Source organism: Coloeus monedula (genome assembly GCF_965178545.1).
Source record: "Coloeus monedula genome assembly, chromosome: 9".
Taxonomy (NCBI): domain Eukaryota; kingdom Metazoa; phylum Chordata; class Aves; order Passeriformes; family Corvidae; genus Coloeus; species Coloeus monedula.
This window is the reverse complement of record NC_138789.1, coordinates 7,276,604-7,298,792: the sequence shown is the minus strand read 5'-3', so window position 1 is coordinate 7,298,792 and position 22,189 is coordinate 7,276,604. Positions and strand designations below refer to the sequence as shown.

Below are 22,189 nucleotides of genomic sequence, written 5' to 3'. Positions count from 1 at the left end.
AGTCTCCAGTTGGTGTCTTGAAATTTGAAGTTCTACCTTCCTGATCTTCAGCTGCTGGAAGGCAGCATGAGCTGTTGCTCCAAAACTGCAGCTCTGAAAACCATTTATTTGAAATTGTCCCTGTCTCATATATCTCTGCTCCATCATGGAAAACAGGGCTTTTGAGGGAGTTGTTTGCTGCTCTTAGCTTCCTGAACCATTTAGCCCTTTTTGTGCATAAGTTCTGTCTGTCTCTGTTGCTCAGGATGTTTCCCAGCTGAAGCAGAATGAAACAGGCCAAATTGTTGCTTGTTTCATTCCTCCTAACCAAGAGGTTGCATGCAGCCTTCAATAAATTTGCAGTTGGTGCTTGATTCCAGTTACTCAAAAGTTTCCCAGTGAAAGAGGCAAGAAACTTTCTAATAAGCAGAGCTGCAGAAGCTTTGACCGTGAGCCAAGGGAGCTCCCTTGGGAAGGTTTCAGCAGCATCTTCACAGTAATTTCTCATTCTAACAAGGTCAGCCCCACTCTGTCCCCCTGTTACTGTGTAGAGGAAATAATGGCAGGAGTGTGCCTTCAGATAGTTTATACTGATGCAAGTAAATATTTCTGTTGGAGATCTACATGTTTCCTCTCATGGCTACTGTTCCAAATAAACTGAAGGTGACAACTTCCAATGCCAGGGTTCTCCATGCATGATGTTATTCCGTAATGCTGTGAACAGTGGAGAGTGTTGTGTTCCAGAGCTGGAAATGCAGTTGAGGTGCCCAGTTACTCTTTGTGCTCTCTGCCACTTTGCTGATTCTTGATACAATTCTTTCCATACCTGCATTATATTCACTGCAGCATCCTACCAGTTAACTTCTTACTTATTCCTGCTCATTTGTCCTCAGGATTTACTGGCCTTCTCTGTGAGGAGAATATCAACAACTGTGATCCTGATCCTTGCCACCATGGGGAATGCCAGGATGGGATTGATTCCTACACGTGTATCTGTAATCCTGGCTACATGGGTGCCATATGCAGTGAGCAGATAGACGAGTGCCACAGTAATCCTTGCCTCCATCAAGGGCGCTGCATCGACTTGGTCAATGGCTACCAGTGCAACTGTTTGCTGGGCACCTCAGGTACATAAAACCCAAGTGGAAGGCTTGGAGTCAAACAGAATTCAAGCATGTAGTAATTTCTTGTGTGCTTTGGTGTGTGCTAAATTTGAGACAGGTTATGATATGAGAGTATCATTTTCACATTACTTTTCCTTGCTGAACTTTGGTGTGCTTGCCTGGATTGCCTAAGCCTCACTGGTACTGCAACTGATCTTGGGAGAATTTGCTTCCTCTTTACTCCAAAAAAATCAGGCATGCAGAAAAATTAGGCATAGCGTTCAAAAAGGTTTATTCCTTTGTTTAAATATTTAGTACAAGTTAAGGATCGTATTCAGTGAGCACCCAGTGACTCAGGTGACATTCCTTGGTGTTGCAGTGCTTCTGCATCATCACCTGTTTAAGTTGCCCCCAATGTAACTTTGAAGCAGGTGGGATTCTTAATTTGGCTATTTTGGGGAAATAGCTTTGTTGCCTTCTTTGTAAGATATGCCCTCCTTATTCCTCTAACTCCTTTTTTTTAATCCAGGAGTAAACTGTGAAAATAACTTTGATGACTGTGCCAGTAACCCGTGCATTCACGGGGACTGTATTGATGGCATTAATCGCTACAACTGTGCCTGCAAACCTGGATTTACAGGTAAAGTCAGCTATCCAAGAGCTCTGAATTGTTTTGAAGATAGTTATCCGAGTAGCCAGGGAAGTGTTCTTTGCATACTGACTGCAAGGGATTCAGTTGGTATCTCGGTAAATCCTTCTAATCTTTGGATCTTAGCGTCTTACATTACAGCCAGTTCTACTAAGCAGAAAAATGGCCTAATCTGTGCTGTGAAATGCCATTCTTGTTAGGTAATTAAGTCCAATTCATGGTTCTTGGTTTTATAACACATAAACCCACATGAATTTGGTTTATTATTTACAGCCTCTTTCCAGGGACAGAGAGACTGTGGACAATATGGAGAGGTGTTTGATTAGACACTACCTTGGGCTTTGACCATGAACTGTATTTCTATTTCTGTGAAATCAAAGCATTAACTTGGTGTTCTCATGAGTTGCTTCCCACTCTGAAGTCTCCAGATGAACAACCTGATTTTTTCAGTACTTTTCTTTCATAGCATGGTCTGTTCTGTTTTCTTTTTAAACTATAAAATTTCTCTGGCACAGTAAAAGTGAGGCTGAAAAAAGAAGTGGTTAGACACTTCTGAATCCATGTTTAGAACTTTAAGTCAACATCAGGACTCTTTCTGACAACTAAAGTACATCTCACCACTGCTTATAGGGGACTTTGTGTTTTGAGCCATGGAAGATAATATAAAATAATTGTTGTGAGGCAGCTGGTACTGTTCATAACAGTTTTCTCATCACGTTTGTCACTGTTTATTAATGAATGATTCTGATTAGAATAGATCTGAAATGCATTAGAAAGAGCATTAAAAGGTTTCATGTGTCTTGTGCTTTTCTCTTGGGGTCTTTCTAAACTTCTGATGCTCCTTCCTTCCGGCAGCTCTGGCATGGTGGTACTCTTAGTCCCCAGAACAAGATGAGGGCTGATCCTGATCACTCATGCCTCCTACTCTTCTTTGTTGCTGGCATACCATATTTGTTATCCTGCTGAATTTCTTACTGTTGTGCTGTTAAAATAATTCAGTAATATGATGAATTGGCATATTCCAGTCTTTAAGGAGCTGGCTTGCCTGGGGTCTTGTTACTGTGTCATTTCCTTATGTCAAAAATGCTTTCAACTTACTGCATCATTCACTCTGTTTAGCTTTCCAGCCTCACAAGACCTTTTGGTCACTACTTCAAGGATCTTGCAGTCATAATCAGAGGCAGGCAAAACAGGAAACGGTGTTTTTTAGAGCCCCTTTTGCGCAATAAACCACAAGAACTGTATTTACTGCAGACATTTGGGCAGTATTGGTTGTTCAAAGGGTAGGTACTTCAAAACAGAGGAGCAGGGCTGTGACAAGTGGAGCTCAAGAGGTTTGTTGCAAGCATGATACAGCTGAGTGATTTTTGTTTTCCTAATCAATATTAACTGGTGATTTTTAGTGGAGATTCTTGAATGGTTTATAAATACTGGTTGAGTGCAAGTGCTGTTTTCCAGGCACAGGAAAGTGCTGCATCTCTCAGAAATGCTTCTCTTGGCTTGAGTTAAAGCACGGAGGCATGTGAGCTCCATGCTGCTGCATTGGCTTCCCTGGGCTGTGTCTCAGTGTGTGTTCTTGCAGATATGCAAAGCAAACACTCTTTTAAGAAATGCTGCCTAGTAAGTGCTGTTTTTTCCCTCTAGGCCCCCGCTGTAATGCAGACATCGACGAGTGCACATCCAGCCCTTGCCACAACGGTGGGACGTGCATCAACGAGGTGAACGGCTTTCGGTGTGTGTGTCCTGAGGGCTTCCACCATCCCCACTGCCAGTCCCAGGCAGATGGCTGCCTCAGTAACCCCTGTGTGCATGGCAACTGCACACACACTGCTACTGGGTAACTACTCATTAAACCTACCTGCTGCCTTCTGTATTACTGTTTCTTGCTTTGTCCAGACTTCCTATTTTTCTGTAATTTCTCAGATTAGGATCCCAATTTATCTGATGCCCATGACATAATCACAGTAAGGTGGAGACCTTCATTCACCAGCTGCAGCCTGGTGTTTCAGCATAGGTTTTTCTGTCCCACCTTGTGTTGTTTGCTGGTTTTGCATAGGCATGTAATGCAGGGTGTACTGCCACCATCTAGAGGGAGGGTTTGGTGATTTTAGTGGGTTAAGTGAGTGCAATTAAAATAAAGAAATGGTTCCAAATAAAATCTTTGGGGAGCAGCAGGAATCTATTCCATCAAACCCTTAAAGCATCGAGCGTGGGGACTATCTTTATTAGCTAGTGCTGTTCTTCCTAACCAAACACTGTATCAAGGAACAGGCTGACAACTTTTGCACTAGGGATGGATATTTGACTCAGGATGCTTTGTCCAAGGCTGAGATTTTGTTAGCTTTACTCATATTGTTACATGTCTGAGAAAAGAAAGGAAAATTCTCTCTGGCTATTTTGATGGCAGTAGTTGCTTCTGAATCTTCCCATCCAGGAAGACCAAATGCTGATTTTGGGAGCCCTAAATCAGACTTCTTTTTGATAATGGTAAGGCTGGGGCTGTTTTGTTTGTGAAAATTCTCAACTATACATGGAATAGCCTCCTAAATATGTGCCACATCCTGGGAAGTGTTGTCAGCACTTGGGCAAGGAAGTGATTTACTGCTGCGGGTAGCTCTGCAGGGCAGGATGCAGCACTTTCCCGGGAGCTGGCAGGAAGGCTGCCTTTATTGCTAATTCAGCCTCCTTGTAAGCTTGGGAAACAGATTTTTGTCCATCTCATCTGTCATCTGTCACCTGCATTTACATTTATACCCACGTACACCTCACAGTGTGCCAGGTAAAAGAGGCCATGTTTGTAGGGCAGGGAGAAAGGCCAGTGTGTGTTGTGTGGCCTGAGTCCAGGGTGATTCACCAAGTCCTTGGTTCTACGTCATATGGGTGGAGTGTGCTCTACTTCAGATTTTGAAATGTGATGGAGAAGATTGCTCCTGCTCCCAGCCAGCTGTTTTCATTTGAAACCACTATTTGGTATTAAATCAGTCTAGTTATCTTTGGAACCTATTGTTCCCCTCCACTTTTTTTTTTAAATTTTTTTTTTTTTCTGTCTTTGTTTGAATATGTTGAGATGGTCTTATCAAAGCAGAAACATATTGCTGGTTGACTGAACACTGTGAAAACTGTAACGAGGGAAGTGTGGTTTTAAGGGAGGGTTTATTTTCAGTATTTTCAAAACTATACAGCTGGGGTAAGCAATCTAAAATAACTTAGGGCTCTTCTAAAGAGAGTTCTTCTGGTTTTCTCTCCAAAACTAATCTGCAGGAGAAACTGGTAGAGGAGTAACTTCAGAATGCTCTAAAATTAGTGCTGTTTTGCCTTTCAAGGTACAAGTGTGTCTGTGATCCTGGCTGGATAGGAGATTACTGTTCAACAGAAGGGAATGAATGTAAATCAAACCCATGCCAGAATGGAGGAACTTGTGAAGATCTGTTGAATGGATACAGATGTACCTGTAGGAAAGGATTCAAAGGTGAAAATTCAGAGAAAAGTTTGTTATCTTTTTCCTTTTTATTTCATTGCACTTTTAATGTCATTTCTTTTCATGAAACTTCTTGGAAATAGTAATGAAGATGGGAAATGCCATGATTGTATTAAGTTAAATTACAGTCAGTTTGTGTAGACATGATACAGTAGCAGAATACTTAGCAAGGGCTTGTCTAAGCCTTGTTTGGACTCATTAAGAAATGTCCTGTTGGAAGGTTAGCTTAATTTTCCTTGTAAACTATGAAATTTACATAAATGCACTGGAGATTGGAGGGGTATTAAACTCAGGATGACCATGGCTGCTTCTACACTGAGCCCATGAGGAGTGCTCTGCTCTCCTTTTCCTTCTGCTGTGATTTTTCGAAACGTGGCAGTGCTTTCCACTGCCGTGTGGGATAATCATGTGAGTTACAACTTTTTTGTTCATTCTTCCAAGAAGCACTAAGCTCTTAGCGGCATATTCTTCTGCTTCTGCTCTCCAGGTGTGAACTGCCAGGTGGTGGTTTCTCCTTGTTCCCCTAATCCTTGTGAGAACTCGGGAATCTGCCAAGAATCTCCTGACTCTGAAGGCTACACCTGCCAATGTGCCCCTGGCTGGGAAGGTAAAATGGATGGGGAATGTGCTGTGCTTTCAGTGCTGAGCAGTGCTGGCATTGAGCCTCTTGGCTATTGCTTTATGAGGGGTCTCACTGCTGGACTCTCCATGTTTCAGGGGAGAGATGTACGGTGGATATTGATGAGTGTCTCTCCAAGCCCTGCAAAAACCATGCTCTGTGCCACAACATCCAGGGCAGTTACCTGTGTGAATGTCGGCCTGGCTTTACTGGAGGGGACTGTGACAGTAACATCGATGACTGCCTTTCAAGTGGGTATCAGCACATTGTTCTATGTTTTCCAGTTTTTCCCAAAAATAATTTTGCTGAGTGCTGGTTGACAGATTCTGAAACGTCTTTTATAATCTCTTGCCAAAAGAAAAAAACCACAAACTTCAGCATGGTAATGTCTGGGGCAGTCAAAATCCATCATATTTGGCTGCTGGAAATGGACCATAGTGTCCTAACTGATTGCAGTTGTTACTCCCAGATCCTTAACTTGAAAAGGTCCTTAGAGTTTACATACTTTAATAAGAAGCACTGTTAAGTGCAGAATTATATTTGCCTGAAATTTTAATACATCAAGTTAAAGTGCCACTGCAGGGCTTACCTGTATTTCAACGTTAAGTTTGATTGAGGTGTGGTGGGAATCTGGGGTATAGCAGTCTTTCCTGAAATGTCTGTCTGACATAGATATTCTGGGAAGAGTGGGTCCTGTTGCAGTTCCAGTTAATCCATATTTGAAAACAAATTAAGCAGCAGGAGGGGCCCTCTGTTCTAGAATAGGTATCAGTTGCAGGAGGGTAGCCCATACACTGATGAGTACTGAAATGGCTCAGATTGCAAGGAAACAAGTATTAAGTTCATGTCCTTGACGCTGCTATTTACAAGGGAAACCAAATACATAGTAGCTTCTTTTTCTTACTGGGCATATTCTATATCATCATCAGATAAAATCAGAGTCTCCTGAGAAATGTCACGTGTTTAAAAGTTCATCTGTTACTATTTGAAAAGACCTTTATCAAACCTTGGAGGAGTTCACAATGCTGTAATTCTTAGATTGGCCAGGTCTTTAAAAAAACCCAACCAAACCAAATGAACAAAAAAACCCAAAACAACTATCCCAAAACAAAAAAAGCCCGCAATCCCCTACTTTTTACTATCAGCTTAAAACCAAAATGGAGTTTTGAAGACTTTAGGCATGAACTTAGCAAGTTGTGTTTTGCATTGGAAAAAAAAATGTAAATTCATGACTGCTGTAGAGAGGGATCCAAACAAGTCTGTTAGCAAAAGTTACCGTGGGAGCCCCCAAAGCAGCACTGCTCAAAGAACTTCTGAGATGTCTGGCTCAGGCTGAGCTTTTGATTCCTTCTTTCTGAGCAAACAGGTACAGTACAAAAAGCGTCACGGTGCAGTGACCCAGAGCTTTGCTTACTGAAGCCAACAAAATTATTGCCTATCCTGTTAGTTTTTGTGTGGGTGTCTGAAGATAAAAATGTTTTCCAAGTGTTCATCTTGCTCTCTCAAACAGCTGGGACATCTCTCTCCCTCCTCCTAAGTGTTCTGAGAGCTGTGAGATTCACCCCGTGTTGTCTTAGGCAGCACACCCATGAGGTTGAAGAAGCATTTCACATTACTGCTACAGCTGATTTCATTTAGCATAACAAAAACCTTCCATGCCTTGAGCCAAATGTCTTTAATCTATGAAGCAAACAAACCCTCCAACAACAGGAACTTATTGAAAAGTTGATACCCGAGTCTCCTTCTGTCAGTAAATGTGTGGCACAGAGAATTAATGCACAGCTTTTGGCTTCACTCATACAATGGCTAACTGCCACAGACACAACATTTTATAGCTGCCAGGGGTCTTGCTTTGAATGTGCTCTCTCTCTGCAGTAGTCAAATGACCTTTAAATAGATGCAGGTGTGTCTCATAATACACATTTTTAACATGTGAACATATTTCTCAGTCAATAAATGAGCTTTAATTACCTTTCACATTTCTTTTCTTCATTTCCCAGTAAACAGAATTATCTTGTACTTACGATAAATTGCAAATTTTCGGTGGAGTCTATTTGTATTTTCAAGTTCCTATTTTAGTGGTACTTAAAGATAGTCCTAAATCCAAAAAAAGGTTTGGTAATCTGTTTTTCAACCCCCTTGCTTTCTCCATTTTTTCCTCCCCCCTCCCAGTTTCCCTCTCTGCCTTCATATATTAGGATTTTGCTCTGTGGAATGCAGAGTAAAAAAGGAATCTGGCTTCAGGAATGTGGGTCTTAAATCCAAAAGTGGAAGGAGAAAAGCAGGAAGAAATTATTGAATGACAGAAACCTTTCTGGCAGATTGGTACTTGTGGAAGCAGAAGGAATACAGTAGTAGGGGGTGGCTTAGACCAAAAAGCAGTGGTATGCAAGTAGCAAGAGCATGGCAGGGATAAAGAAAATATCAAGAAATGCAGTGATTGAGGGGAATCCAAGGTGGTGTATGAGCTTGTGTGCTTTTCTGCCAGCCTTTCCCCAATCCGTCCTTGATGCTGGGAAAAATGTCAAGTGCTCAGTAACGCGTAAATGCTCATATATGTGCTAATACACACATACACATTTGATTTGGCTGGACTGCTTTCATGCTGAAAATTAAGCACACAAGTTCTCTCTTGTGTTATGCAGTGTCTGGGAAAGAGAGAATGTGCTGAGTTCTCTTATGAATAAAACTTGGTAAGGAAGAAGAAACAGTTGCTGCGCTGTTTTTATTGTATCAGTAAGCATCTGTCACAAAAGCAGCATTTGAGTTTTAGACCAAGAGGTGTTGGGTTTTGGTTGAACAAATTCCAGCAGGAAGGCCCTGAAGGTTGGCCTTGATCCACACCTTTTTGTGAATTTCTTATTGATAATGCTTTGCAGTTACCTGTTCCGTAAAGTGGCTCAGAAAAACTTGTCAGTACTCTGTCACACTCTGGTCTGTGTGTCTCTTTTTTTCCCTTAAAGCAGCTACTCTAGGCCTGGCCCTTCACTATTACCCATTTTAACACTCACTGTGATGCCTCTGTCTCAGATCCCTGCCAGAACGGAGCTTCGTGTGTGGATGGGATAAACTCCTTCTCGTGCATCTGCCTGCCTGGATTTCATGGGGATAAATGTCAAACAGACACCAACGAGTGCCTGAGTGAGCCGTGCAGGAATGGGGGCACGTGCACCCACTATGTCAACAGCTACACCTGCAAGTGCCCGCCTGGGTTTGAGGGAACCAACTGTGAGAACAACATCGACGAGTGCACTGAGAGGTGAGGTACCCTCACACACTGGGCGCTCCTGCCTTCAAGCCAGTCCTGCTCAGAAGCAGTTTTTAACCAGGGGGATTGTTTTGCTGCCATTTCTCATAGACATACTTGTGATTCTTGCAAGGAAAGCTGGCTTAGCTGAAAGACAGTTGTCTGGTCCTCAATTTCTTCTAATGTTCTTCTAACAACTGGTTAGGAACTTAGTTCCATTATAGGATGAATGTGATAGTGTTTAACAAAAGCTAAAACAGTTAGAGATGCTAGCTTATTGAAATATAAATAATTCATATTTTTAAAAGACCATTATCATATAGGGGAGGGGAAATAATTCCTTATGAATGGTTACTGTGTTGAGAAATACAAAAGCTGCAAAAGTGGAAGCAATGGCCAACTGTTAGGCAGAAAAAAAATTAGTCCTGAGTTATTGACAACAAATTATATGAAGAAGCAACCAGGAGAAACACTAAATCCACTAAATTCTGTACTGGAAAGATTTAATCATCAGAGATCTTTTAATGCTCACAAATTGGATGTGGTGTAGCAGTGTTGAGATAAAACCTGGTGGTTCTACAGGGGGAGGTGTGGAACTGAGTTGCGACGTTCAACAGCTGGTCCTTATATAAATGGTTCATGTGGTAGTTTTAAGAACTCTTTGAGAGTTAAACATGTGATTCCATCATCTGCCTTCATATTTATTTTAAGCTTAGTTAGGATTGATGTAAGTAGCTTCAGATTCTCAAATGGGAAACAATTTATAATGATTTCTTTAAAACTTGAAATAGTTAAAAAAATAGTTCAGAAGTAATCTGTTCTAGTCTAGTTACCGGAGACAAATTATGCAAAACTCTTGGTTTTCTCATGTATTTTCTGCATGAATAGAAAAGATCTTTCCGACCTGTTATAAAATTGCATTTGGGGAGGAGGTATTTTAATATCTTAAGAACGGGATTGTGTCACTGATGAGGGTGTGTTTAATTTGCACAACAGTTGTTTAATGGAGTGAAGTAGGCTGGGTGTTTCAGCAGAACTCCTGGCTCTTCCTTGAGGTTCATCCTGTTTTTGTTTTTGTTATCAGTCAGGACAGGAACCAGTCTTGCAGGTATGAATTAAAGATGTAGCAATTTTCAACGCTCTGCCAAGCTAAACCAGTCACACCTTCTCAACCGAAATTACTGAGCTGTACTTAAGAGCACCATGGTGGTTGGCTAATTTGAATTTGGTTCAAGTGATTCTTCCGTGTGTTGTGTGAGAAGCTGCCTATGAGAGAGTGCCCTCTCCTTTTGGTACCTGATTTCAGTGAAACACACCAAGTGATTGGCAGTTCCTCTGTCTTCCCTGCTTTGCCATGAGTGTAAACAGCAGTTTGTTCTCCCTGTAGAACAGAATTCAGCCCCCAAGACAGAGGAACTTCTGATAAGCAATTAAATGTTTGATAAGTAGGTTAATGTTGACATCTCTACCGTAATCACAGTCAGAATTTAGGTATTTAAAACTTGCTTCCCTGCACTGTGAGTTCAGGGAGGTGAGTCAGTGACTTCTCTCATGGAAATACCTTTTGACAGTGCACAAAGCAGATAGCAGGCACAAATTTGGTTTGTGTACTTTATCAAACTGATTATCTCAAGTCTAATCTAGGGTTATTCTCAGAGGAGCAGGAGTGCCTTTACAAGGAAAACGGAGTCAATTTTGCATGAGGCATCAATTCTCCAAACTTTCCCAGTCACTTCTCCCTAGGACACCTAATCTGGCAGAAGTTCTTATGATCAGAAGATTGGGGGAGAGGGGGATAATTCCTTTGATCTGAATTCTGCCAGGGCATGTATAAGTAGTTTTACAAATCAGGACTCAAGATTCTCATGAGAAGAGAAGGAAGGGATTTAGCAATACCAATACTTTCACATCATTTCAGTGAAGAACATGCTTGTGTTTTGCATATTGTATGAACTTTTTCCTTGAGAAACCATACCTCTGACTCCTTTGAAGATTTTAAAAAAGGCAAATTGTTTTGTTTCTCATAATTTGTAATACAATTGTAATTTGTAATAAAATTTATCAGTTCAAGCAAGCCACACGAGGTACTGTTTGCGGTCACATTGAAGCTGGCAAGATTTCATTAAATAAGTTACATCCATCACTAATGACTCATTAAAACCCTGCTTTACTTTCTTGGCCTGCTGAGGTAAAAGGAAGTGAGCTGGAGGGTGAGCTGGAATCCCCTAGGATTGCTGTTTTCTGATTTATGCTTCTTCAGCAAGAAGTTAGCAGTGATCGGAAGATCCTGTCACCTGCTTTTCTCCCTTATTTCAGTCGGGTTTATGTGCTGTTTTGTCTGTGAGCTAATTGCATTTTGTCTCAGCTTACCTTTCTTCCCCCTCTCTTGCAGCTCCTGTTTCAATGGAGGCACTTGTGTGGATGGAATCAATTCCTTCACCTGCCAGTGTCCCTTGGGGTTTACGGGACCCTTCTGCCTCACAGAAATCAATGAGTGTGACTCTCATCCTTGCCTGAACAGGGGCACCTGTGTGGACAGTCTGGGCACATACAGGTGTATATGTCCCTTGGGCTACTCTGGCAAGAACTGCAAGGTGGGTGACTTCTTGTGGCCTCTTTTGCCCAGGGCTTTGCTGTTTGAGCTGTCCAGCAGCAAAGCTGACTGGGAGAGATGTGAGGTGCCAAACGTGGCTGAGCTCCTGTTACTTCAGTCCTGGTAAGGGGTGGTTGCCCATTAGGTGCCCCTGTTCAAAACTGGAAATCACAGAATGGGCTGGAAGAGACTGTAAAAATCATCTAGTTCCAACTCCTGTCTTTTTGCAAGGAGGAGACAAGTGTTTGGTTATTTACGAGAGCAGGTGTCACTGGAACTTTCTAGATTAGTTTTCTTAAACGAAAACCAGCTGTTAGCCTTGAAAATGGCTGCATTTCATTCAAAGCGTAAAATTGTCCTGATTGAAGACAGAGTCCTGTATTAAAAAAAAAAAACAAAAAAAAAACAACAAAAAACACCCAAATGGCAAACAAGCACAAAACAAAATGCAGAATATCAGTCTGATTAGCAGGATTTAGATTTAACTGGTTCATTTTTTACAGGGAGGTAAGTTTTAATCAGGGTTGATTGTAGATTTTTTTTTCATGAGAAGCCAGAAAATGTTTTGGGGCAGTAAATGACGTGCTTGTCCTGTTCACAACCTCAATAAAAATCTCTAGCCGTACTTGAATGCTTAAGTTCAGGCAGTTTACAGTTTTCCACAGGAGCTGCAAACCCTGAATACTGTAAATGACTGACTAGTACCTATTAAAAACTCTAACTTGGCACAGCACAGTGGAAACAGAATGCTGTTTTTCAAATGAGAGTTCTTTCTTTTGATTCTGTTCTTATCAAAACAGCAAGAATTATTTGAGACCATTTCTACTTTTGGAATGGTAAACACTATATTGGCTTCCTTCACCAGCAGCCTTGAGTGCTGCTATTTAAAAAAAAAATGAATTTCTTAAATTGCTGGAAAACACTACAATTTTGTAAGAATTTTGCAGCTCTCTTTCATGCCAACATGTCTTTGTAAAGCAGTGAGTGTTGGAAAGAAGCATTTTAGTGGCAGTGGGGGAGGTGCTTTTCAGAAGTATGTTGCTAGACATTAAATTGTCAGGTCTGCTTCTAGGTATTGCTAATGGAGGAAGTGAATGCAAAGTAATGAAGTGATAGAAAAAAGCAGCCCTTCTGCTACCCTAATTATGCATTCTGGGCACACCACTTAGACCTCATTGGGAGAATTAGCATTGAGAGTGATCGTGAAGTACTGTGAAGTTCAGTAGTTCCTCTTCTGTTATGTTTGCTTTGTTTTTACTGGAGAAAAGGATTAATGTTCCTTTTCCCAAATTAAATGTTGTGAATTCTCAGAAAGTCTGCTTTATGTTCAGAGAAGCTTGATTGTAATGTATTACCCATTTTATACAAGGAACCAGAACTTTCTAAATTTATAAGTACTACTCAAAGCTGTATTGGGGAGATTTATAGATTACAGCTACACTGTCGTTCTTGTCTTAGTGGTAAACTGGCTTGACCTAATTAGCAAAGCTAAATAAGCAGCACAAAATCAGACAATGATTCATAAGTTTTAGAATTTGCATGTAAAACAGTCAGCTACTCATTACAAATGCAGAAGCAAGAGGCTCAATGTTTTTTCTTCTTCACGCTCAACTACATGTGATAAAACTTAATTCCAAGTTTCCTTTTGGTTGCCTGTGAAAGCACAGGTTTTTTTTTTTTACTTTAATCTTTGTGAGGAGACAGTTTGCATCTGAAAAGCAGAACTTTCTGCAATTGAAATTGCATTTTACATCCAAAATTCAATGCTACTCACTTTAAAAACCTCACCCTTCCCCAAGTCAGCCTGAAATCAATCAAATAGCAGTATTAATTTGCAGGTGAATTGCTTAAAAAGGAAATTATGGTTAGTGGTTGGTTTGTATTACGTCAGACAGAGTTATTTCGGGTCTTCACTTTCATATGATGATTTATTGAGTTTTAGACTCTGTTTTTATATGAGGAGTCAAGAAAAGCAATATAGTTTAGCCCATCTTCAGTTCATAAAACTGTTGGGGGTTTCAACTGAATCTCGGAAGACACAGAAACTCAGAGAGACCATACTGTAGCAAATGGGGCCAAAAGCAGGTATGGTGAGCTAATGATAGAAAGGAAAAGCATGGATCAAAATGTGGAACACATCTGTCATCCTCAAAACGCAGTGAAGATTGGGGGAGCTAGGGAGAATAGCTGGGAGCCTCCTGCTAATGTGGAAGTAGAAAGCTAGTCTGAGATAAAACCAGATTTTCTCAAATTAAGTCAGCCAAAGATCCACCTTTATGGTAAAGTGTGAGAATTTTGAAATAATGCTGCCATCTGGGGTTTACTCCTCTGTACACTTGCACTTTCCTAGGCGTATGAGACTGTCAGTAACATACCTGGCTTAGACTTGGGAAGTACTGTCCTACTGTTTCCAGTGCCACAGGGAAATAAGTATTACAGAGGTCCGTTTTTTTGCATCTTGAACTTGTTCTCTGAGTGGTGTTTCTTGCTTGCCACATTTCATGTGGTTTTTTTTTTTTCTCTCTCTGCAGTCACTTATGGACCTGTGCAGCAAGTCTCCCTGTAAGAACAAAGGCACGTGTGTCCAGACTCTGGCCCAGACTCGGTGTGTCTGTCCACCTGGCTGGACTGGCGCTTACTGCGACGTGCCCAATGTCTCGTGTCAAGTGGCAGCTTCACAGAGAGGTAAATCAGCATCCTCTGTGCTTTAACTGAAAACATTACCCCATGCATCTCCTTCGCCCCTGCACCTGTGGACATCCTGGGGAGCTTTGCCTCTAGGTGCTTGATGATGGTCACTTCTCAAGTAAAATACATATCAGAAAGGAAGAATTAAATATTTTATGAGGTCTCAGAGTTTCAGTAGTACTGTTTTACATGAACTGCCTTTTTGGAAAATGCATCAGCTCTTCATGCCTTTCTGCTAAATCCCAGACAAGCTAGGTTTTAGATGTGTCATCCTTGTACAAGAAAGGCATCTTGTAACTCATGATAAGTATTTTTGAAGAGAATACTAATTACTACATGCACTATTTAGCCTTATAGGTTATACCATGGCCCCTCAAAGTAGTAATTTTCTACTTCAGATGATGTATATGTAAAAGATTTGGGTTTTGAGTGAATTTTGTCCAGGAACATGGCTTGTAGCCCAGGCAAATGGACAGTGTCATGCCATTTTTGTCCAGGAAATCCAGACAAGCAGGTCCAGTGTCAAAGGAGAAAGGTGTCAGGCTCCCATAATTTTGGGAACGTTCTAGGTACAAACATTGAACCTTTGTACAGCAGCAATAGTAATTCACATAGGTATTCACCAGCCAGTGGTAAAGTAATACAGCAGTACAAATACTTAATGCCAATGTTGAATCCAGTGATCCAAAGAGGACAGAGCAGTGACTTCATTTGTAAGCCAGTTTTGGTTCTGATCCACTGTAATTTAAGGAGTAACTTTTCAATTTTTAAGTTTCAGCCTTTCAATTTGTTGCACATACCCTTATCCATTCCTGGCTGAGCTACCAGCACTGGCAGCAAGCATGTTTTATGTGTTTGCTCACTTGATTTAACTTTGTTTCAGGAGTCCCAGTGGACCAGCTGTGCCAGCACTCTGGTCACTGCCTCAACGTGGGGAACACCCACCACTGCCAGTGCCAGGTGGGTTACACAGGCAGTTACTGCGAGGTGCAGCTGGATGAGTGCGAGTCCAGCCCCTGCCAGAACGGAGCCACCTGCCGGGATCACCTGGGTGGATACCAGTGCGAGGTAATGCTGGGGGCTTGCTAGGAAGAGGCCTAAATACTTAGAGCATAGTGATACAAAGGAATCAGAAGAAATCAGAAACACATGCAAGTGGTAGAGTACCTTCAAAGAGGGAATAAAAGCAACCTGCACCTGGAAGGAATTTTTAATTTGGCTGTAGCAGAAATGGTGCTCCTGAGAGGTTTTTAAGACTGGATTAAGAGGTGTGATTGGAAGGAGCTGTGGTTGATGAGCGTTTGAACTCTTTGTGTCACTAGAGAGGGGGTTCTTATCTGGAAAGTCTTTTTGCCTGAGGTGTGGTTTATATTAAAATATTTGTAAAATGTATTAAAGGAATATTGTATTTTCCCTGTTCGATGGGCCAAGTATCTCTTCCCTCTCAGGGCGGGAAGTGCATTCCACTGCTTTCTGTTTCCTACTGCTGATGCAGAGAGCGGTGTAGGCCATGAGATTATGGTATATCAACCTTGCTGAGCTTTACAGAATGGTAGAACACCTTGGAAGCCCATGCCCAGAGGGAAAGGATGAGTTTTGTGCAAACCTTAAGCCAAAACTACTAAGCCAGTTTCAGTGCTAGAGGGTATCAGGATTTGATCTGCTCTGTTTTGCAGCAGTCAATTCACTCGAATTCAAATTTGCAGTGTGCTGTTGAGTGTCACACGATCGAGTTGTGTGCTTAAGCTGCTGGCTGTGCAGCCCTTGAAATCACTTGCAGTTGTTCAGCTACAAAGGCAGTCCTAATCTGCCCCATTGAAGGGCTCCTCCTGTCTGTGTTAGCCTTTCTGAGATGTCTGCTAATGTATCTGTTAGAAGAGTATTCACACTTATTTCTTTGCTGGCAGTGTGTGGCTGGATACCAGGGTGTCAACTGTGAATATGAAGTGGATGAGTGCCAGTTCCAGCCCTGCCAGAACGGAGGGACGTGCATCGACCTCGTCAATCATTTCAAGTGCTCCTGCCCACCAGGAACTCGGGGTATGAAGCTCAGCAATTAAGTGAATGTTACAAGAGGGAATTTTCTTCTTTGACTACTGGTTTCATGAGACACAGTCTAAAGGGAACGCATTATGTTCTTTGAAGAATGTTCCCAAAGTACACTGAATCCCTTGAGATACATATTTTCTCTTTAAAAATAAATGCTGCTTTCCCCCCCCCCCCCACCTTTAATTTTTTTTTCTTTTAAAGGAATAGGTCATGGCAGGATCCCTTGGGAATGTATGATCTGTCTTTGGCAATCTGGATGCATGAGATTGCTGTTAAGGTCTCTCCCAAACCTATCTGTTTTGATACAGTAAATCCAAGGTTTCTTTTTGGCTAAGGTGCTATGAAATAAATAGGAAACTTTATTGGTTTTTGCATAATTTCCAATGTCCTTTACTTGCTTGAAATTTTTGCCTTTCATTGTCCTCTGTCCTGGAGTCTTTTGTGGAAAAGAAGTTGAGTGACTCTAGGCTACCTTAAACTATTTCAGCAAATTCAAGCTCTTTTATTAAAAGCTCCTTAGAGGAAAAAAAAAAAAGTAGTCCATAGTTTATATCAGCGATTTTCAGTAAGCATGGTCCCACAGCCTGTTTATTCTCATGTTTCTTGAAACCTAGCCTTCCCTGTTATATCTGACCTATGAACCTGGCTTCTACCTTTGAAAATATTCAGGATTTCACATTTTAACCCGTCAGTGAATGCTTTCTCACTTTATGTTCTTTTTTTAAGCTTATTTCTCAAGTCAGTTAAAAATGTTACATTCCTCTGAACTTTTCCTTTCTGAAGTGTGTCATCTCAATGTAGGCAAAATCTTCAGATGTCAGATAGAGCTAAATTCTTGGTTCATAAAGTAAATATAAGTATAATTATAGAATAATATATTTGCCTCCTGCCTATGCTTATTACCAGTTCATTCACTTTAGTGTGGGTCTCAGCACATCTCCCCATTCTGGATAAGTGTTTATTTCATTGTAAATCATTGCACTACCAATTCTTCATGTATTGTTCTTAATATTATTCTTCAATTAAAAAAAAAAGGGGGCAAAAAATGTGCAATAAAACAAAACCAGAAACAAACCTGCTTTTTAGGTCTCTACATCCAAGAGTGTATTTATGTACCAATATCTGCATTGTCAGAATTTCTGTATTCTACTAAATCCCCCACCCTCCTTTGAGAGGTTCTGAGTGTACTGCATTTAATCCTTCAGTCCTTTTTTGTTGAGATTAATTACTTTTTGGATGCGACAGATTTTTTTTTTTTTTTGTAAATGAAAGGAATTGGAGAAGATTTGATACAATTTTTTAGGACAGTAAAGCTTTTGTCCTGGCCCAGTCTGAAATTAATACTTTACTGATGCCAGTATAAGCATCCTCCATATTTAGGTGAATGATTTTACTTGCTCTGGTTGGAACAACAGTAATAACAGACAAAACTACTTGCTCAGCTTTCCCTCTCTGTCCCCTTGCATCTGTTATACCGTGCAGTGAAGGCAGAACCAGCACCAGACCTTGTCCCTTGAAAGGAAATCCCGCAGGGAGGAGAAGAAATTATCCTCCCTAGCTGATGTCAGGGGTTCACTGTAGGTCCCCAGAAGCCACACTGGAGCAATCAGTGTTTCATCAGAGCTGCTTATCTGTTGGTTTGTTGTTGCTTGTTTTAATGCTGTTGCTACAAATGTTCTTTGTCCAGTTCCTGGGTTGCCTGAAGTGCAGGGCCTGGTGGCAGCTCGCAGCCTTTCAAGGACAGCACAGGGCTCCCGGGCTCTGTTCAGTCTCAGGGCTAAATTAAGTGCATCTTTTTTGGGCTTGGTTTGGTTTGGTGTTTTTAATTATGCCCTTAAATTAAGTCAAGTATGAAAGCTGCTAAGTACCAGTATGGCCTAGCATTGAGGACAGCCTGGATGTAAAACACATGTACCCTAAGCCTGCTCTGAGGCCGGCTGTCTGCAGAGGGTATGGAGTGCATTAAGCTGGGATCTTTACCTGCTTATTTCAGGGACTGTGTGTGACATGGCCTTAAAACTTGATGAGCAGTGTGGAAAAGGCAGCCATGGCACTGTATCCTCACGCTGTCACTTTTTCCTGTGTTGACAGGCCGTTTCTGTGAGGAGAATGTTGATGACTGCATTTCAGACTCGGGAGCTCCCCGCTGCTTCAATGGAGGGCAGTGCATTGACCAGATCGGGGGCTACAGCTGCCTCTGTCCTCAAGGCTTCGCAGGAGAGCGCTGCGAGGGGGATATCAACGAGTGCCTCTCCAATCCTTGCAACCCTCGAGGGAGCCTGGACTGTGTCCAGCTGACAAATGATTATAGGTGCATCTGTCGCAGTGCCTTCACTGGTGAGTAGTCTTAAACATGCTTCCAATTTCACAGCAGTATCTTGAGAAATGGTAGTTCTTTCCCTTTCTGGCAGTGGTGTTATCTAGTCATTTCCCTTCACAATGTCTGCTTGTTTCTCTACAACATGTCTCAATTTTTAAACCTTTCTTTTAAACCTTCTAAGAAATCTGGCTTCCAGAGCTGTCTCAGACAAAGGAATCTCCTGAGACACTTGGCTTCCAGGACTTTTCTTTCCCTGTGGTACTTTTCTTTCCTTCATAATTTCACATTTATAGTATTGAAAGTGCAACAGTTCATGTTTCATCTTCTCCATGGCTTTTCCTTTTGCAAAGCAGCATGTGCATTTTCTCTACAAATCAGTGTCATGGTATCAAAATTAGCTTTCAGCCTCTTTTTCTACTCCTTGCTGCCTTTCCTCCTTGGTGATGTGGTCAGGATGGAGTATTCTGTGCATAGACAGGCTGCACATTCCTAGCTTGGTGATCCTTCCACAATCCAACTCTGAATCACAACTTTGCAAGAATTTCACACTGTGAGACTTATGTCTCACTCTCTCTAGATCTCCTCTTTGTTAGTATTGCTGCTATTCTGCTTTCTGCCTCCCACTGGGCTTAAGTTTGGTCTAATAGTCTCCAGATGTCTTAACTTTCAGCTTTCCATTTTCCGTGTCAGTTTAACTTCTTATGCATTCAGTTTTCCTCCATTAAAACCTTTTACTTTCCCTGCTTACCAGTGACTTTCCCTGCATGATTTACCAGCAGTTTTTATTCTTATTTTTTCTTAAAATTTAAAGATGCTGTGATTTTCCACTAAATTTGTTTCAGATGCAAAGAAATCACAAAGACATAAATTTGAAGAATTCATGTAATAGTTTTTGAATGCATTACTTAGACTGCCAAAAGAAGTTCCTGAAAGAGTGATGTATGAGGGAAGTGGAGCTGGTGGGACACTGGTGCAGGCCATCAGATGGGTTTATTTTAAGCCTGTCTGTTAAGGTTGTCTTTATGAATTATGCTTCATGTAGCTTCTGACCCTCATGGAAGGGTTGCTGGAACTTGTGGTGTGGGGAGTGCAGGCCTGCTGCACCCCAGGAGGAGCAGGGAGAGCTGCTGTGTCTGACATGAAGTCTGTCTGGAAATGTTAGGCACAGAGGGGGAGCCTGCTTCCTCCTCTAGTTGTCTGTCTTCTGCACATTCCACATTGACCCTTCTTCCTGGGGAGGATGAGGTGGCTTTGCTGTGGTCTGTGACTGGTAGGATGCCAGGACTCTGTGGGCCATCCTGCCCTGTCTGCTCCTGTCTGCAAAGTCTTGGCTGCACATGTCTGGAGACTTCTATTAATGTTTTCCTAGGAGGTCCAAGTCATGCTTAGGTCATCCCCATCTTTTAGAAGTCTGCTGTCAGTTTGACTCTAGGAGCTGCTGCAAAACTGGTCAGTGCAGTAAGGCCTCTGTCTGGCTGATCAGTCTGAAGAGACTCTGCTTGGTTCTCCTGTTCACTCATGGTGCATCTGGTCCTCAGGGTTGTTCATTCATGTTACAGTGTGATTTGCCCTTGGACTCATTGAGCATCTCCTAAAAAGTAAAGTCTTAGGAACCCCCAAACTGGTGTAGTACATCATTTTCAGCCTCTCTGCCTGGCTGACTTGGAGGTGACAGTAGCAAATTCTGTCTTGTGCCATGCTGTGTGTGTTCTTGTGGAGGCAGACAAGGTCAGCTGTCTCCGAATACACCTTGTAGATTCTGGGGTTGTGCTTTGCTCTTTCACTGCTTAGGCAGCTACGTAGAGACCACATGCTCTACAAAGAGATGCTCCCTCCCTTTTTGGAGGGAAAAGTCTCACTGAAGTGCTCAGCTTGCTGGTTATTCACAGGAGTGTTTTGCTTTGTGATGGCTTTTTGGAGTGAGCACACACACACATTTCTCTGCTCTCCTGTCCCTGTCCCTCCCTCTCAGGTCGTCACTGTGAGAGTGTGATAGACGTGTGTCCCCGGAAGCCTTGTCAGAACGGCGGTACCTGCGCTGTCGCCAGCAATATGCCCGAGGGCTTCATCTGCCAGTGTCCTCCGGTAAGCACCGTGTCCTCACACTGCACTGCCTGCCTCAGCTCTAGAGCTCTCTGGCTAGATTCTCACTGGTTCACTGTAGGTGAAGACTGGACACTCTTTACCCACATCCCTTACTTCATCTACTTAGCAGGGAAACTCAGGGCTTCCACGTGCCCTAGGAGAGTGATGCTGCCTGTTGTTACCCCAAACAAGTATGGCCTCGAAGTATCATAGCTGATTTTTTTGTCTTAAACCTAGCATTAAATTACAACTGTTTTTTTGCAGTTTTCTGTGCTTACTGCAAGATTCCCCTTGTTGGTGGCTCTTCTAGGCTGTTTTTAAAATGTAACAGAGCCTTGTGATTTCCTAGTCCATCTATGAGGTTAGGTCCAGAAAGTCATGGCTTCTGCAATGAGGCTAGAGGAGTTACAGAGGAGAAAGGATTTGCCCATGACACCTTGCCTCCAGTCCTCAGAGCACTGAAGAATAATTTTGTGAGACTGATTGTTTTGCCTTTTTTTCCCACCCCGTAGGGTTATTCTGGAGCAAAATGTGAGTTCAGCAGCCACAGTACTTGCGGACAAGTGAAATGCAAGAAGGGGGAGCAGTGCATCCAAACATCTTCTGGTCCCCGGTGCTATTGCCCCAAGCTGTCTGTGGGAGAGGAATGCCAGACTAACCCGGGTTGTGCCAGTGCCCCCTGCCAGAATGGGGGCAGCTGCCACCCTCATTCTCAGCCTCCTTACTATTACTGTCAGTGCCCTGTCCACACCCAGGGCAGCCACTGTGAACAGCCCGTAACTTTCAGCCCAGAGCCGCGAGGATGTCTGGATTCCCAGTGTGCAGAAAAAGCCAGGGATGGCTATTGTGATGAAGACTGTAACACTCATGCATGCCAGTGGGATGGAGGCGACTGCTCCCTGACAATGGAGGATCCTTGGGCCAACTGCTCCTCCTCGCTGCGCTGCTGGATGCTTTTCAATGGACAGTGTGACGAGTTCTGCAACACGCCCGAGTGCCTGTTTGACAACTTTGAGTGTCAGCAAAATAGCAGGACATGCAAGTAAGGCTCGATGCTGAGAACATTTTCTCTGTGTGACTAACATAGCTCCTGCCTGCTGCTCCCTTCTCTTCCATTGTTTCTCTTGCTGTCCTTGCTGAAAGTTTGGCATCAAGGAGTTTCTGCTGCTTTGTGTACTTCTCGTCTCTTTTTGGAATTTGTGTGCCGTGCACTAAGTTGATAACCTGAACAATGGTAATGTGTTAACCTGCTTGATGGATGTGCCCTGCTTTCCCTGGAAATGTAAATAGGAGGCATTTCGCCTTGTACTAGATCTTAATAGTACTGCCTGCTATCCTGAATTTTTACAGGTATTGCTCCATACCAGCAGTACCTGTAT

At 42.3% G+C, this 22,189-nt stretch overlaps 1 protein-coding gene across 1 annotated transcript in view; it reads left to right on the top strand.

The window, feature by feature from the left end:
- Window positions 1-22,189, top strand: part of NOTCH2 (notch receptor 2) — an 83,148-nt gene that overhangs the window by 46,904 nt on the left and 14,055 nt on the right. The window contains exons 11-24 of the mRNA XM_082287095.1: window positions 873-1,106; window positions 1,612-1,722; window positions 3,376-3,568; window positions 5,055-5,200; window positions 5,697-5,816; window positions 5,927-6,079; window positions 8,859-9,087; window positions 11,468-11,669; window positions 14,200-14,353; window positions 15,240-15,424; window positions 16,264-16,396; window positions 18,497-18,742; window positions 20,698-20,810; window positions 21,323-21,852. Coding sequence (XP_082143221.1) covers window positions 873-1,106; window positions 1,612-1,722; window positions 3,376-3,568; window positions 5,055-5,200; window positions 5,697-5,816; window positions 5,927-6,079; window positions 8,859-9,087; window positions 11,468-11,669; window positions 14,200-14,353; window positions 15,240-15,424; window positions 16,264-16,396; window positions 18,497-18,742; window positions 20,698-20,810; window positions 21,323-21,852 — 2,749 coding nt within the window. The remainder of the gene's footprint in view (window positions 1-872; window positions 1,107-1,611; window positions 1,723-3,375; window positions 3,569-5,054; window positions 5,201-5,696; window positions 5,817-5,926; window positions 6,080-8,858; window positions 9,088-11,467; window positions 11,670-14,199; window positions 14,354-15,239; window positions 15,425-16,263; window positions 16,397-18,496; window positions 18,743-20,697; window positions 20,811-21,322; window positions 21,853-22,189) is intronic.